This window comes from Ciconia boyciana, chromosome 17, assembly GCF_034638445.1.
Source record: "Ciconia boyciana chromosome 17, ASM3463844v1, whole genome shotgun sequence".
Taxonomy (NCBI): domain Eukaryota; kingdom Metazoa; phylum Chordata; class Aves; order Ciconiiformes; family Ciconiidae; genus Ciconia; species Ciconia boyciana.
The window spans coordinates 9,512,583-9,527,929 of NC_132950.1; the positions used below are offsets into that span (position 1 = coordinate 9,512,583).

Sequence of the window (15,347 nt, forward strand, 5' to 3'; positions counted from 1 at the left end):
CAGCGGTGTCCCCGCTGCGCATGCTCAGTGCGGCCCCAGCCAATGCCGGAAGGGGCTGTGCGCCTGCGCGGAGCCCGGAGTCGGGGCGGGGGCGCAGGCGCGCTGAGGCCGGGCAGCCGGTGATGGCGTCCGTGGCGGAGTTGGGGGGTGCGGGCCCATGAGGCGGCCCAGGCCCCGCGCACCCAGCACAGCCAGGAAGGGGCGGCGGCGCCGCGGCTCGCTCCCGCGCCATGGCGGGCGTGTTCGACATCGACCTGGACCAGCCTGAGGACGCGGGTTCGGACGAGGAGCTGGAGGAGGGGGTGAGAGGGGGGAGCCCGAGCCGGCGCGGCGCGGGGAGGGAGCGGGAGGCCGCTGCGGGGAGCGGCGCCAGGGGCAGGCCTGAGGGGAGGGAGCGGGAGGCGGCCCGCGGGCCCGCGCCGGGGGGCATCCTGCCGGCGGCCGAGCGGCGCGGGCCTGGCGGGGACGCCGCGGAGGCGGGCAGGGGCCGCGCTGCGGCCGCGGCGGGGCGGGAGCCGGGCGAGGCGGGGCGCGGCGCCGGCCGCCGCCCTGGCCCGCGCAGGTGAGGCGGCCGCGACCGCGCCCTGCCCGGCGACAGCCGACGGCGCGGCCCCGACAGCTGCGCCGGGGGAGGCAGCGCTGCGGCGGCAGCGGGCTCCGCGCCCGGCCCGGCCTCGCAGCGCCCGGGAGGCGGCCGGGGAGTTCCCATCCGCGCGAAGGAAGCGGCGTCGCGCCCGTAGGTGGGAGCGGGTGTTAGGCAGCTGGCTAGCAGGGCTGCCCCGCCGGGGGCGGCCGGCCGGCGGTTGCGCCCCGGCTTGCTGGCGGGTGGGGGCTGCGCCAAACTTGCGGGAGCTTTTTCCCTTGGAAGTTTTGCGTTGGATTTCCTAGCACGAGTGCCGCAGCGGGTTTTTTTTTTTTTTTTTTTTCTTGTCACATGTGTTAACGTCAGTGCAGAAATGCTAATCGTTCTGGAACTGTATAAAGCCGTTGCTGTAGCGGCAAAATTAAAAGCAAAGCTTTAAAATGCGACGTTAGCCGTCTGTATGGATCAACGTGCATCCCCATCTCATGCTTTCGTAAACGGTTCGCCTTGTAATCTGTAGTTTGTCATTTTGTAATGTTCATGTAGATTCTGTTAAGGCTTTTGGGGAATTTTATTACAAGATCTCTGTTTATATTTTTCTAGCGCTACTGTTGCTTTTTTATATTGTTTTGTATATTAAACGTTTGCTGTTGCTTAAACTGCTACTGCATTTATTTTTTGCTGTTTAAATACTTATGACAGTCTTGGAGTCTTTGAGATAACCAGATACTCTGTATCACGGTTGGGATACCCACACTGCATATAAACTGTAGAGACATTGTTTGACAGCTGAAGGCTTGAATGCTTCTCAACCTGCAGGATAAAGCACTGTCTGTCACCTCAATAATCAATAAAGTACTTGGCTTAAAAAAAATGTCACTTGCATCACAGTGTTAATGTTGCCAAGAACAGCTTCGAAGGGGGATGGCAAGAAAGTTGAATTTGTTCTCTCTCACGTTCCAATAATTCAGTCGCAGGGAACAATTAAAAAAACTCATTGTGGATTTAAAAAAATTGCTATGACTGAAATTTTTACGGCAGAACTGTGGACGTGAATGCACATTGGCAACCTAATTTGTTTCTCAAGGTGCCTTTTGGCAAACAGCTAAAGGAGGATGAGAATGGACTTGAAATTAAAACAGAACTGAAAAGCAGAGAATACAAGAGCAGGAAAGAAGGGGAAGCATCAGGAAAGTGTAAGGGGACAAATGTTTAACTGAAAGTTATCTCTAGGTGTTGTGCATGTCTTGCAGGGATCAGAAGGACATTGCAGCCAGAGCAGTTGAGATCATTAAACTGGAAGAGAGCAAGGTGTAAAGTCTGGACTATCTTGTTTAATCTCTGTGGTGCTGGTCCCTGGTACCTCCTGAAAGGTGTAAGCCTAGCAGTAGCGAGAACAGATCAGTTGTAGTTTTGAATAGGCACGGTTGTTCTAGAAAATCTGAAGAAGCTTTTAAAAGGAGAGTTTACTCATAAGCTGTGTGGTTGTTTGGTTTTTTCACCATAATAATTAATGCAGCCTTAATTTTTGTGTTTGTAATAAATGAAACAATAAGTATAGACTGAAGGACGGCTAGCCTTCTAGCCAGCATACCATTGCATTTCTTGGGTTTGTGAAATGAGAAGAAATCCTGAAAATAGTGGAATGGTATCTGAAGTGAATTTTGTTCAAGTTGATAGTGAGAATGAAAACCATAGTTCACAGGGGGAAGAGTAGCATGTGTGAACTTTGCCAGAACCATTGGGTAACTTGAGAAGTTGTTCTAGGAACGTGATGGGTGTTTATTCTCCGTGTTTGTTGAATTTTTTTTAAATTCATTTGTTGGCATCTAACAGTAGGGGGGTCAAGGGCAGCTTTACTGGGTTTTATTGTGAAACAGATGTCAATAAGCTGGATTTCTCTAATAAATGTTATCAAGAGGACATGAGCTAGCAGCTCTCTGACCTGGAAACAAACTTGAACTTTTGGACTCCGTAATTGCTTGTGGTGCTAGTAGGTGGAACCAGGAGTTAAACTCCCCTCTAGGTCACCCACCAAAATAAACCAGCCTCTGTAAACTTAAATGGTTTGGAAGCTATTGGAAGTTTCTCATTTTCTTTGGTTAGTGTTTTCACTTGTATACTACTTAAAAATGCACTCCTTGGCTGGATCTGCTTTTTGCAGATCTCAATGGGTTTTTTTCCCTTCCAATTCTCTTGAATTTCACACGTCACTCAATATATCAATATTAAGTCTGTAGATTCCAGGCTGTTCCTCACTAACTTGCCGTTGTTATTTTGCATACGTGTATTTAAAAACAGAAATGGTAAGGTATAGTATGAAGCTTATTAGAAGCTTGCCCATTAAATTCTATTTGCATTCATTCCAGCTGTCTGCTTGGTTTGCACTTCTTTTGCCATGTAGAGCCACAGTTACAGGGAAGTATTATCTTGCATAAGGGATCAAGTTGAAAATTCTTTGAAGAAAATATCTCTTCCGAATTGAACTACATTCTTTAATGGTGACTAGTTCTGATGTTGAAGTGCTTGAGCCTTCTTTAGTAAAATTTGCATGCCTTAATCTATCGGGAGGATTATTGGTCAGAGAAGGTATTTAACATCAGAGTAAAGCTTAATTCTTTCATTACTATTGGGATTTGATTATTATCGATATAGAATAATACAAGCTTCTCAGTAGATTATTTGTTTCTAGTGCGTATGAATCCCAGTTCATCCTTTCACATAATCTTTACTGTTGTTCTAATTTGCATAACACTGTAATAAGATTTTAAAATTCATATGTAAGAGCAAATGTAAAAAAAAATGCAGTACCTTAACATTTTTCAAATTCACTTGGGGGTGTGTGAAATTGTTACCTTTAATATTAAAGTGATTGAGTAACAATGCAGTCAGGTAAAACAGTGGTTCCATGTGTCACCGTTTGAAATATGTGGAAGTATTGCAAGTCTTGCACAGAATTTTGTAGATTTCTTATCTTCTGCTGATAACTTATTATTCCTGACCTTTAGGCTTATTTAATGATATAATATAAATTATAGATATAATTATTACATGTATAATTTAAGAAGTTGTAAAACACATCAGTGCATTTACTTTTAACACTGCTTTTTTTCTTCTGTTATAATTAATCTTCCTTCTACCCCTCCCATCCCCAGGGTCAGTTAAGTGAGAGCATGGACCATGGAGGAGTTGGCCAATATGACCTGTAAGTTGCTGCTAGAAAATGTTCTGTACCATTCATGCCAACTACATATAACTTCTAATTTTGTTACATTGTTAAGTTAAATAGAAAATTTTGTCATTATTGTTAAGTTTTGAGTTGTTTCTAGTCGCTTCACTATTTCTTCACATTAAAATTTGTGACTTGTATCTTGAAATAAAACAATAATAATAATAAAAAAATTCTGGCAAAACTTGCTGTTGTCTTTTAATCCTTGTTTCTCCTAACATTATCTATCGTACTTGAATAATATTTGTAATATCAATGTACTGCACTGTCTGTTCTGTTCATTTTATAAAGGCTCCAGTTGCAGATTTGCATAGCAGTCTGAAGCAGGTGGGAATTCAGAAGTTCTGATTTGAAGTTCAGGAGACAGCTACCTTTAGCATTACCTCATTTACAGATTTCCAGATTGTTTCAGCGTACCACGTTGTGAGAAGAAAGCAGCGATAGTTAAAACAGTTCAGTTACGTTTACTTTAGCAGCATCAATCTGTTAGTCTCTTGCAGAACTGTAGCCTAATTTAGAAGCATCATTGAATTACGGTTCAGTCTTCTTTTGTGGCATGTTCAGAGTTGTGAGACTTCTTTTGTTATACTTTTTCTGCAAGATATTTGTGTTACAGAAGTCTCACCATGACTGTTCAGGCTGCTGAATGTGATTTGAAACTTAAACACACCTTAAAGCCTTGCTTTTACTTGAGGTCTTGTAGGAATATCTAAGTCAGTTTGAGGCTTTGGTCCTTTAAACTTAATTCCTGTGTAATACAGAGATTTATTATGCATAAAACCGAAGGAATCTGAAGGAAATCTTGATACTGTAAATCCCCAAAATTTGCAGGTGACCTTTTCTGTGCAAGTTGCAACTTACTGCTTTGCACACACCTAAATAAAATTTCTGATGCTGACAATTCTCTAAATCTCCAAAGCAGTCATTCAGTTATGTCAGATACACTGTATGCTTTTCAGAAAGTAATTTGCTTGCTTACTTTCATTTGATATTTTTTGATTATCAGGTAGTCTTATATTCTTGTTTCGGTTTTATCCAGTGGCATGGAACATTGTGAAAAATTTGAGATTTCAGAAACTAGTGTAAACAGAGGTCCAGAAAAGATCCGACCAGAGTGCTTTGAGTTACTACGCGTACTTGGCAAAGGTGGCTATGGAAAGGTAAGGAACTCTTTTCTACAGAAGTAAATCCATTACGCTGAAGGCGGTCAAAATGATTGCTTGCTGCCTTTGGCAAGGTCTAATCTTCCCATCCTGTTTTCTGAAGAGTTCATTCTGCCAGAAGGTAATCTCGGCGCTGCCAGCGTTGGTGTCGTGGGACCGAGGTCACTGGCAGAGCCTCACCAGCTGGTGGCAGTAGAAAATGTCCCAAACTGGTTCTGGTTCCCGTCACTAGCTCTTCTCCTTCAGGCAGCGTTGCAGTTTGTAGGTGATCTCATCTCTCTTTTGCAGAAGTTTGTTTTTAACTTAAGACATCTCATGCAGTCATAATATGTGATTGCTTTTGTATTGGTGTTGTATAGGTATTTCAAGTACGAAAAGTAACTGGAGCAAACACCGGGAAAATATTTGCCATGAAAGTTCTTAAAAAGGTAACCTGAATGTTCACGTTTCACTACTGTCTGAATCTAAAAAAATCTACCCCTCCCTTTAGCTGTTACAATTATCTAATTATCTAATATACCTAAAATTAAATTAAACTTTATCGGTGATATATACAGTTGTTATCCAGGTACAGTCAGAATGATAATTAGTCTTTAACTAAATTGTTTTGTCTGTGTAGTTCTTAGCAGCTAATTTAAATAGCTCAGGAGGTTCCTTCCATCCTAAATTATTGTATGATTCTATGAGATAAATAAATAATTAAACTTCTGCAAGAAACCTGTCAAGTTATGTATATATCATGGTGAAATTTCTTTTTTTTTAAATTATGTTGTGGAATCATATGTAGTGTTGTGATTTAGTAAACTCAGAAGGGAATTAAATATAAAAGTCTGCCTTAGCATGTTCTTGTGCTCACATCTCTCTGCTTTTTGTAGGCAATGATTGTAAGGAATGCAAAGGATACAGCTCATACAAAAGCAGAGCGGAATATATTGGAGGAAGTGAAACATCCCTTCATCGTAGACTTAATTTATGCCTTTCAGACTGGTGGAAAACTCTACCTCATCCTTGAGTATCTCAGTGGTCAGTATATGAAATTCTGTTACCTGCTTCTTGCTATTTTACATAATTGAGAATTTGGATTTCTTATTCTGCTTATAAAAAGCCAGCTATCTATTGGCAGGGTGTCTTAAAAATGTAAAATAGGTTAGCATTGAGAATACAAAGCATAATGTAAATAAACCTTCTAATTCAATAAAATAAAGATGAATGAAACATAACATAGTTGTTTTTCATTATAGTACGGGAGAGGAAGATTTTTAATACCTTTTCTTCCATGAGGCTTGTAATTCCTGTATGTTACACTTAGATCCTATGCAGTCATATGGAGTACCTGAGGTTTTAGTCCTTGCAGGTTCTTTGTGAATCAAGAAAGTGTTATCTTTATTTCACAGATAGAAACAGACACAGATTAGAAGCAGTTTGCTCAGGTTATAACAATAGGAGAAAACAGGGACAGAAACACTGTTGTTTTTTTCAGCATGCTGTTTTGATTTCTTTTGGCATTTCTTTAGTTGACAGAATTCTGAGAATAACAGAACAGTATATTTTCAGTTGTTTTTTGTGAAACAACTTTCTGCGGAGCAGGACAAATATCTGTTGCTTGTAGTTTTTCTAGAAAATAGACTTTTGACTGACTAAAAATGGTAAAATGCACTTTAATAGAGTATAATCTCATTTTTCTCATGACAGGAGGAGAACTATTTATGCAGTTAGAGAGAGAAGGGATATTTATGGAAGACACAGCTTGGTAAGTGAAACTGTTTCGGTAAATTAATAGGTTTGGGTTTTTTTTTCCCCCGAGTCCTTAAATGGTATATTCTGACTTGAAAAACTGTAACTACTCATTCATTTTTTTAGTCTAGGGAAAAGAGCAGTTAACTGGGTTTTGGGAAGATGTGTGTGTTCTGTACTTACCCGTTTGTGCCAGTCTTACTACAGAAGAGGGTCATTGCTGGTTGCTGAGGGAGGCTGTATTACATAGGGTTGTGGTAAAGGAGGTGTTCTGGGTGTTGGAGAAAAGACTGTGAAAGACTTGCTGTAAATGCAGGGGTTTTTTGTTCTTGATCCACGCACAATTTTACCAGCCACTTACAGCCATTACAGTGACTTGGAAATTCTGTATTCTAACGATCGGATATGTGAAGTGATAAAGGTAATTATGCTAATGAAAGAGAAAAAGCCTTTTGAGTAGTGGTATTTTACATATAAACAAGTTGAAATTATCCCTTATTGATTAGGCTTCACACAACTGAATACAGTTGTATCTTCCTACAGTGCATGCCGAAAATGCTTTAGAAAAGCTTTGATGTACATACGGGGCTGTAATACTGTTCCACGGCTAGTGCTCTGGGTGCTGCCAGTTACCTTCTTAGCTTCATTTTTTTCCTTCAACTTTGCTATCTAGATATGGTAATACAGATTGAAGCATTATTTTAACCACTAACTGGTAAATTCAGATTCCTCCAAATATATTCATGATAAGATAGCTACTGAACAGGTAAACCTAATGCCAGTGGCGTAATTTTGTAGTTCATCTTGGAGTCTGTATGCCTTTTGGCAAACTGACCTCAAAGGCATCATTGTTTCTCTCATTTATTCTCTCAAACACTTCTAATGATACTTTCAAGAAACTGTTGCTATGTATGTAATAGTCTTAGTGCTTAAGATGCTTTGCATGATTGAATATGTCTAATTTTGTGGCACATGTTTCCTTTCAGCTTTTACTTGGCAGAAATCTCAATGGCACTGGGGCACTTGCATCAAAAAGGAATCATCTACCGTGATCTGAAGCCAGAAAATATCATGCTTAATCATCAAGGTAGAAATATAGTAACAGTTACGTTCCCAATCATTTGAAAAAAAATTCTTCAAAGGTCACAACACTTCACTCTCACGTTAATTTCCTTAGAACAATGGCACGTTTGTTGTCACTCTTGGTATAACTAAAGAATTGCCAAAGCTAATTGCTTGCCCTTAAACACAGCTTCTTTGGCTTTAATAGGCCACAGCAAGCTCCAAGTTCCGTGTGTATAGACACAGGCATTTTTTGAATGGTTGACTTGCTATTTCTGCAGCTCTGCAATTTTTCTTCTACTGGGTCATTGTAAAGTATGTAAAGATCTGTCTTCAGTGTAGCATCAGTGACATTCTAGTAATGGGGATGACTGAAGATGTTAGTTAGGAAAGGCAATTTAGGATGCCAAATCATCTGTAGCTGAAATGACTTACCTAGCTGTTGACACTTTACCTGCCAGTAGTAGCAGTTCCTGAATGCAGTTACATTGACTGCATGACACCGATTAGTCTGGCCATCTGTACCATCCGGTATTTTCACATTATCTTAAACAACTTACTTAGACTAAGTCTTTGTACTGAATTATTCAGGGCACTTCACAATTTGTTGAAGGTTCCTCTCTGAACTTTGAAGCAAGCGGTAAAATTCGATAGCCTACTTTCTTATCTGAATGATGCTCTACAATCTTTATGTTTAAATATATTTGTCTATATGTGAATAAGTTTTGGTAGTTTGTCTCGTCTCTCTTCACCAAGTGGCAACACTTTTACGCAGGTATAATGCAGAGGCTTTATCTCTAAGTGTGATTACCTCATTCTGTTTTATAGCTGTATTGCTTTGTCAGACCGCTAAAGATACCTGGAAGTAGTTCAGAGTTATTACGTATCCATGTTAAGAATTCCTGTTTTTTAATGTTACTTATACAAATGTCATAATTCTGGCAAGTCTTAAATTTTATATATTTAATTTCAGGTCATGTAAAATTGACTGACTTCGGATTATGTAAAGAATCTATTCACGATGGAACAGTCACACACACATTCTGTGGAACAATTGAATACATGTGAGCTGCATGATGAAATAGAAAAGTATTACTCTGGTCTGGGGGTAATGGCTAAATTTTGCCTTTTTTAACTGATAGTTCATATGTTCAGTCACTTATGGAAATTTTACTTGATGAAAGTGGTTTTGTTTGAAAACTAGTAGTCAGAATTACTATTAAGCATGTTAAAATACTTTCATATTTTCCATTTTTCTGATTATAGGGCCCCTGAAATCTTGATGAGGAGTGGGCATAATCGTGCTGTGGACTGGTGGAGTTTGGGGGCATTAATGTATGACATGCTGACTGGAGCAGTAGGTGCACAGTTATAATTGCATGTATTTCTCTTCATAGCTTTTGTAGTTACCTGTATTCTAATTCAGATGCATGTACAAATACACGTATATTTGTATATATACAAACTGCAAGTAAGAAATATAACTAAAATACAGCTACACTTATGTTGACTACAGTCATGAGCTGCTCTCATCCAAACACTTATTTGGAAGTCCCATTTCCAGTAATTTTACCTGCTTTATAAATTACTGAAGTGAGTTCTGTGTACACAAATAAGAGACCTGAACAAGTCCTGTTTTTCCTCCCGTTACAATGGTGCTTTCTAGCCTCCTTTCACTGGGGAGAACAGAAAGAAAACAATTGACAAGATTCTCAAGTGTAAACTCAACTTGCCTCCCTACCTCACACAAGAAGCCAGAGATCTGCTTAAAAAGGTAGAATTTTAATGAATGTCGGTACTATGTGTGTATGTAGAAAGTAGAAATATGATGATACCACTATGGCTATTTAGCCCATGCTTATTTTGCTACTAAGTCAGTCTTGGTTTTGCATGGTACAGAAAGTGATTTTCCTTGAAAATACAATTGTTTCCTAACAAATGCAGATTTTCTGTGTTCATTCTGCATGGTATTCATTCAAGTGATGATTCATGTCAGAACTAGTCTAGTCATAGCGGCATAACTAATTTTTTCTTGTTTGGATGTTATTTCTCCTTAAGCTGCTAAAAAGAAATGCTGCCTCACGTCTAGGAGCTGGTCCTGGAGATGCTGGAGAAGTTCAGGTAACTTTAACTTAACTGAAGAATTCTTAAATTACCTCACTGAAAATAAACCAGCTTTGAGGGTACATCAGTCTTGAAGCGTAATGAGCAAAAAGGCAGCTACACATGACAACTGATCAAAATTTGAACGCTTTAAAACTTAACGAAAGCAGCTGTCTACCTATTTGGTAATTTGAGATTTGGAAAATAACTTTTATTCTTTAGCTCGGTCTTCCAGTAGATCTTTTCTGCTAGTTGCACAATGCTAATTGTACAGTCAACCGTGTAAGAGCAATGATACTCTAGCAGTCTGACAAAAACCCTGCTATCCCTTGCATTTAGTGCAGCTTTTTCAAGGGAAAAGCATTGTTAGTTTGCATTCAGTGTTGCAAGCTAAAAGTTAAGGCAGAGGCCTAGTTCTTGTTGCTTCCAGCTTGATTTTTTTTGGTGGTGAGATTAACAAAGTACTAGAGAGTCCTCCTTATTTCACAGTTCTGATAATTTGTCATTAATACAGTGTTTTGTCATTATTTTTAGATATCTAACTTTTAAAGTTGAAAAATGTAGAGCTATTTTGCATGTCAACTGACTTTTCCTAATACTTTCAAGGAAAACATGATAGGGACGTACGTTGTCTGACTCGGAGGTATGGTACCAATTTTCAGCTCTTCCAGCTACTCTGATGTAGCGCTGCAGAATATATTACACTAGACCCATAGGTGATTTTGGAAAGACAGACACCACAGAGAGGGTCTGAAAAGAACATGCTTATTAATTCTTAAATTTCTGTGAGTTATACCCAGAAGGTGGATTATGACTCTGTGCTATTGCTAACTCTTGTAGGCTCACCCGTTCTTCAGACACATTAACTGGGATGAGCTGTTGGCACGAAAGGTGGAACCTCCTTTTAAACCTTTATTGGTATGTACTCAGAATGCTGTGAGATATTCCTTGTATGCCTTTAGGAAAGGTCTTAAACAATGTAGAATCTAAAACTTAGAAATGCTCACTCTTACAAACTGGAGTGCCATTGATTTCTGGTACTTTAAATAGTCAAATGCATCAACTTAGGTTACTGGTTCTCAGATTCACTTTTGTCAAATTAAAGAGAGAAACTACCTGATGCAGGTTTGGTTTTCTTTTTTTTCCCTGACAACTGATGCTATATCAACATTTAAAAAAACCTCTTTCTTCTAAGTCTCCACACAGTATGAAATACTGGCTGTCATGAGCATGCTGTTCTGTCTTATTACTCTGTAGTCATGGTACTTAGCCGTCACTGGAATAGAATCTTGCTTATTTTATGTGAGAAGGTGGCAAAAATCCGCTAAGAGCTAATTTATCCTTCTGTTCAGTCTCCTGGAGGAAGAAGGTTCTGCTTCAGTTTTAATTCCTCCTGCTTCTAATCTGTAGGTTAAACAGACTTGCAAGTGCAGTTATCTCTGAATTTCTGCTTCTAAACATGATACAGTAAGTCAGTACTTAGTTGAAGCTAAGATGATAAATAGTTGCTAAGCAAAAGTCAATGAAGACACCTAATTAAGCGTTTTGTATGTTTGCTTATTAATATTTACAGTGCCTCTTGTGCATTATAGGCAGTAATTAAAGTTTACCTCAAACCAGTGATGTGATGAGTAAGCCTCTATTATCCTATCTTATATTTTGACGGTGTGGGGTGTCTGCCTTTCTTTCCCTCTGGGTACAATTAGCTACAGCAGCAATGGGTATTGCCACCCCGATAGTTCCCGACTACCAAAAATCTCACTTTAAACTGACTTAGGCATCACTGGTGTTGAGCATACTACAGCATGGGGACTCCAGACCTTTTTTTTCCTCACCATTTTGAATGAAATTTAGAATGACACAACACTGGTATTTCCAAATGAATTATCTGAAGATAGTTTTGGGTTCTTCTGTTGTTAGCAGATTTTATGAAAGTTACTTGTACAAACCAGATGGCTTTTGAAAATATGCTTCCATGGTTGCATGAAGGCCTGCACAAATGAATACATACTGCCTTTTCAGTTACACTTATGAATGAGAGAAGGGATCTTGGAATTATGTCTGTTGTTCTTTGACTGAATTAAGCAATATTCTTCATAGTCACTTATTCCAGAGTTGTCATCTATCCCTCACAATATAAACACTTCTGTATCTGAAAAAATGGGAAGAAATTATCTGGAGAGGCTTCCAAAAACTAATAGTTGCAACTGTGTTACACTGGTTGTGACGAGGGCTAAACTTGCAAGAAACTGGCATTGTATTTCTAAACGGTTTTTTTTTTTGTTTGTAATTTGAGATTTTTTTTTAAAGGCATCTTTTTAATTTGTGTTCCTTTTTGATCCATAATTTTTGCCCCTCCCCCTTGCCTTTATTTCTCAGTGTCAGTGCCCATAGTGACCTCCCACTGGCAGCGACAGGATTCCGACACCACTCCAGGGTTTTACTACAGCAGAGCTCTGCCAAAAACCTATGGAATGAACTCCATCCAGAGGCTACACTGATCACCGCTAAGCCATTTGGTTGATATCTGTAATATAAACCCTTAATCATTTTGTTTTTGCAAAGCAATCTGAAGAGGATGTGAGCCAGTTTGATTCAAAGTTTACACGTCAGACACCTGTTGATAGCCCAGATGACTCTACTCTCAGTGAAAGTGCCAACCAGGTCTTTCTGGTAAGTGAGCCAGGGACGAGCGTGTAACTGTGGAGGGGTATGTTGCGTTACTTGGAAACAGTAGGGCATTTCAGGTAAATGAATTCTATTGAGTCTTACCACCCGATACTTGAAGCAAACTGTCATCATTTTAAACACGCATTCTGCAACAGGTTTGAAATGTTTAAGGGCTTTGAAAATACTTAGTTTGATTATTGCTGACATTTTCTTTATATAGATAAAACAGCTGACAGACATTGTTTACGTTCTGAAATGTCAGCATTCTAATTCATAGTTCCATTATGAACCCCGGACATGTGATTGCTTTCAGTCATGCAGAGAGAACAATGTCCATTCTATAGATCAAAATTAATTAAATTGAGCATGCCTGTGGGAATCTGTGATCTGAGTAGAAATATCTGGGGGGTGCAGGCACCCGGGTGAGGAATTCCCTAAAGTCCTGCTGTTTGCTTCAGGAAGAGAGTAGAAGTTCATATGTCTACATTTACTCTCCTTTTTAGGATTTTCATTTACTATTTCATGCCAATCATAACTGCACAAGTGATCATAAATGTAAATCTTGCCTGTAAGTTACAGTGCATTCATTCCTGTTTTGCAGGGTTTTACGTACGTGGCTCCATCTGTACTTGAAAGCGTAAAAGAGAAATTTTCTTTTGAACCAAAAATTCGATCACCTCGCAGATTCATAGGTAGCCCTAGGACACCAGTCAGGTATCTTTTTTTTTTTTTTTTCTTTTTTGTAATACACTTTTTGGCAAGTAGTTGAAATAGATCTGCACTAGCAATGAAAAATGCGGCCTTTCTTCTCAGTAAGCCCGTCACTTCCATTAGAAGTGCAGCATCGATCCTATTTTACAAACCACGTTATTAGAGACAAATCTATGGTGTTTGGCAGCACAAGAAGTACTAATTTGCTTGCTATTCAACGCTGATACAGCCTCACTGTCTGGTGACTTTAGTACACCATTCCTCTAGAACTGTTTCAGAACATCCTAAGTACTTATGTGCCGCTAAAGAATCATGTTAGTACAGAAAATTCCTTCTGCAATCATCTAGAAATATATCCTCACTACTCAAATGAGAGAATTTTACTTTACAAGAGACCGTGGTAGAAGCTAGACATGGAAACTCTCTCAAACTTCTGGAAGTGGAAGGAAGAATTATAAATGCTTCTCAATAGGCATTTGAGTTCAGCTTCCTGCAGAGTAAAGGACATACCTTGGTGCTGTGTATATCTTCATCTCTGATTTTTATATTTCTTGTTTTAAAGCCCTGTAAAGTTTTCCCCTGGGGAATTCTGGGGAAGAGGTGCTTCTGCCAGCGCATCAAATACTCAGACACCTGTGGAATATCCAATGGAGACAAGTGGAATAGAACAAATGGATGTGACAGTCTGTGGAGAGGCCTCAGCACCACTTCCAATCCGGCAACCAAACTCTGGGCCATACAAAAAACAAGCTTTTCCCATGATTTCCAAACGACCAGAGCACTTGCGCATGAATCTATGACAACACAATTTTTTTAAGCCTTTGAAGGTGGAAAACAAAGAACGGACATAAGCCCCCTTGAAGTTGAAATATGAGGGCTTGTATGGTTTACTTTTAAAAAGTGACAGTATCAAAGAGTCAGTCATTGCACAGAGCAACTTGGAAAGCAAAGAAAAACGGATTTTTTTCTGTCAATCAATGGTGCATAAAAAAACTTTAGAAAATGGTATTGCAGAACTCTAGGCACATCATCTAACTGATTCGCAGTGACATCTTCTCACCTTATCAAGGATTTTTCAGCTTGATAGCTTGAAACTTGACAGTATTAAGGGTCAGGATGTTGCTTCAGAATCACTGGTCTAGTCGTGAATGTGTCAAGGAGGGTTAGCCCTTTCACTAGGCAAAGTATGAAATGCCTGTATGCTTGCGTCTGAGGAATAATTAGCATGCAAGCTTGGTTAAGCTGTTTCCTACAATGGGGTGGAATCAAAGATGAAAGATAAAATTAATTGGTATTTCACATTCAAAACATAATGAGTTTTTTATATATAAAAAAATATATATTTTTCAAATAGATTTTTTGATTCAGCTCATTATGGAAAGTATCCCAAAATTAAAAATGCAAAATAATTGGTTGCTGTGAAGAAAGTAAAGGCTCTAGTTCTGATTCTTCTCCTCATGAAACAACAAATCAATAAGCGAATCACTCAATTACCAGCTTGGCAATGTGGGGTGGGGGAGAACTGTTTCACTTGCTTACCCAGCTGAAATAGCTGTTCCTGCAAAGACAAATGGATCTAATCAAATGGCAATGCTGCTATGTTCTAGGCTTAACTGGAAGCCATGGGCTCACATACATGTCCTGCTTATTTCATCCTTGTCCTCAGCAGACATTTCACTGGGAAACAACACTTTTGTATATGCTAGTCCTTAAGATGGAGACAGCCAAATATGGTCAGATTCTTACCCATATAAAAGACCAGGAAAAGGTGCATTGGAATACAAGGTCAGTAGAAAGATATAGGAAGTACCACAGGAAACATATACAGATTCTACACAGTATAAGGAAATAAACCTTTTTGTAACCAGTGGGTAAGAATTGGAGGATTTTTTTTTTTAAATAAAATTTTGCTTATGGGAGTTCCCTGCCATTATACATTTCTAAATTTATCAACATTTTTTTTCTATGCTGGGGCAATAAATTTGCTGATTGTATGAGAAAAGTGTTAAATGGCCTTTCAGTGAATGTCTTCCACAGTGGGTCAGAACTTTAGCAACTTAATTTAGGAAACATGTTCTAAGGACACTATTTA

The 15,347-nt window shown here is 39.4% G+C and overlaps 2 protein-coding genes across 2 annotated transcripts in view; one reads left to right on the plus strand and one right to left on the minus strand.

The window, feature by feature from the left end:
* On the plus strand, positions 1-15,150 carry RPS6KB1 (ribosomal protein S6 kinase B1). The gene is made up of 15 exons (XM_072882205.1): positions 1-302; positions 3,739-3,788; positions 4,852-4,972; positions 5,335-5,403; positions 5,851-5,998; positions 6,668-6,725; positions 7,696-7,796; positions 8,745-8,835; positions 9,038-9,128; positions 9,438-9,545; positions 9,830-9,892; positions 10,715-10,792; positions 12,440-12,547; positions 13,146-13,258; positions 13,818-15,150. Exons 1-15 carry the CDS (start codon positions 231-233, stop codon positions 14,053-14,055), a joined length of 1,509 nt encoding a protein of 502 aa, XP_072738306.1. The 5' UTR covers positions 1-230; the 3' UTR covers positions 14,056-15,150.
* Positions 12,439-15,347, minus strand: part of RNFT1 (ring finger protein, transmembrane 1) — a 17,674-nt gene continuing 14,765 nt past the window's right edge. The window contains 1 exon segment of the mRNA XM_072882221.1: positions 12,439-14,504. The gene's annotated coding sequence lies outside the window, so the exon portion shown is untranslated.

Coding starts and splice junctions, on each gene's coding strand:
- RPS6KB1 (XM_072882205.1), top strand. CDS start 231: ATGGCGGGCGTGTTCGACATCGACCTGGACCAGCCTGAGGACGCGGGT. Junction 6,726..7,695: donor TTTATGGAAGACACAGCTTG/GTAAGTGAAACT, acceptor GTTTCCTTTCAG/CTTTTACTTGGCAGAAATCT. Junction 13,259..13,817: donor AGCCCTAGGACACCAGTCAG/GTATCTTTTTTT, acceptor CTTGTTTTAAAG/CCCTGTAAAGTTTTCCCCTG.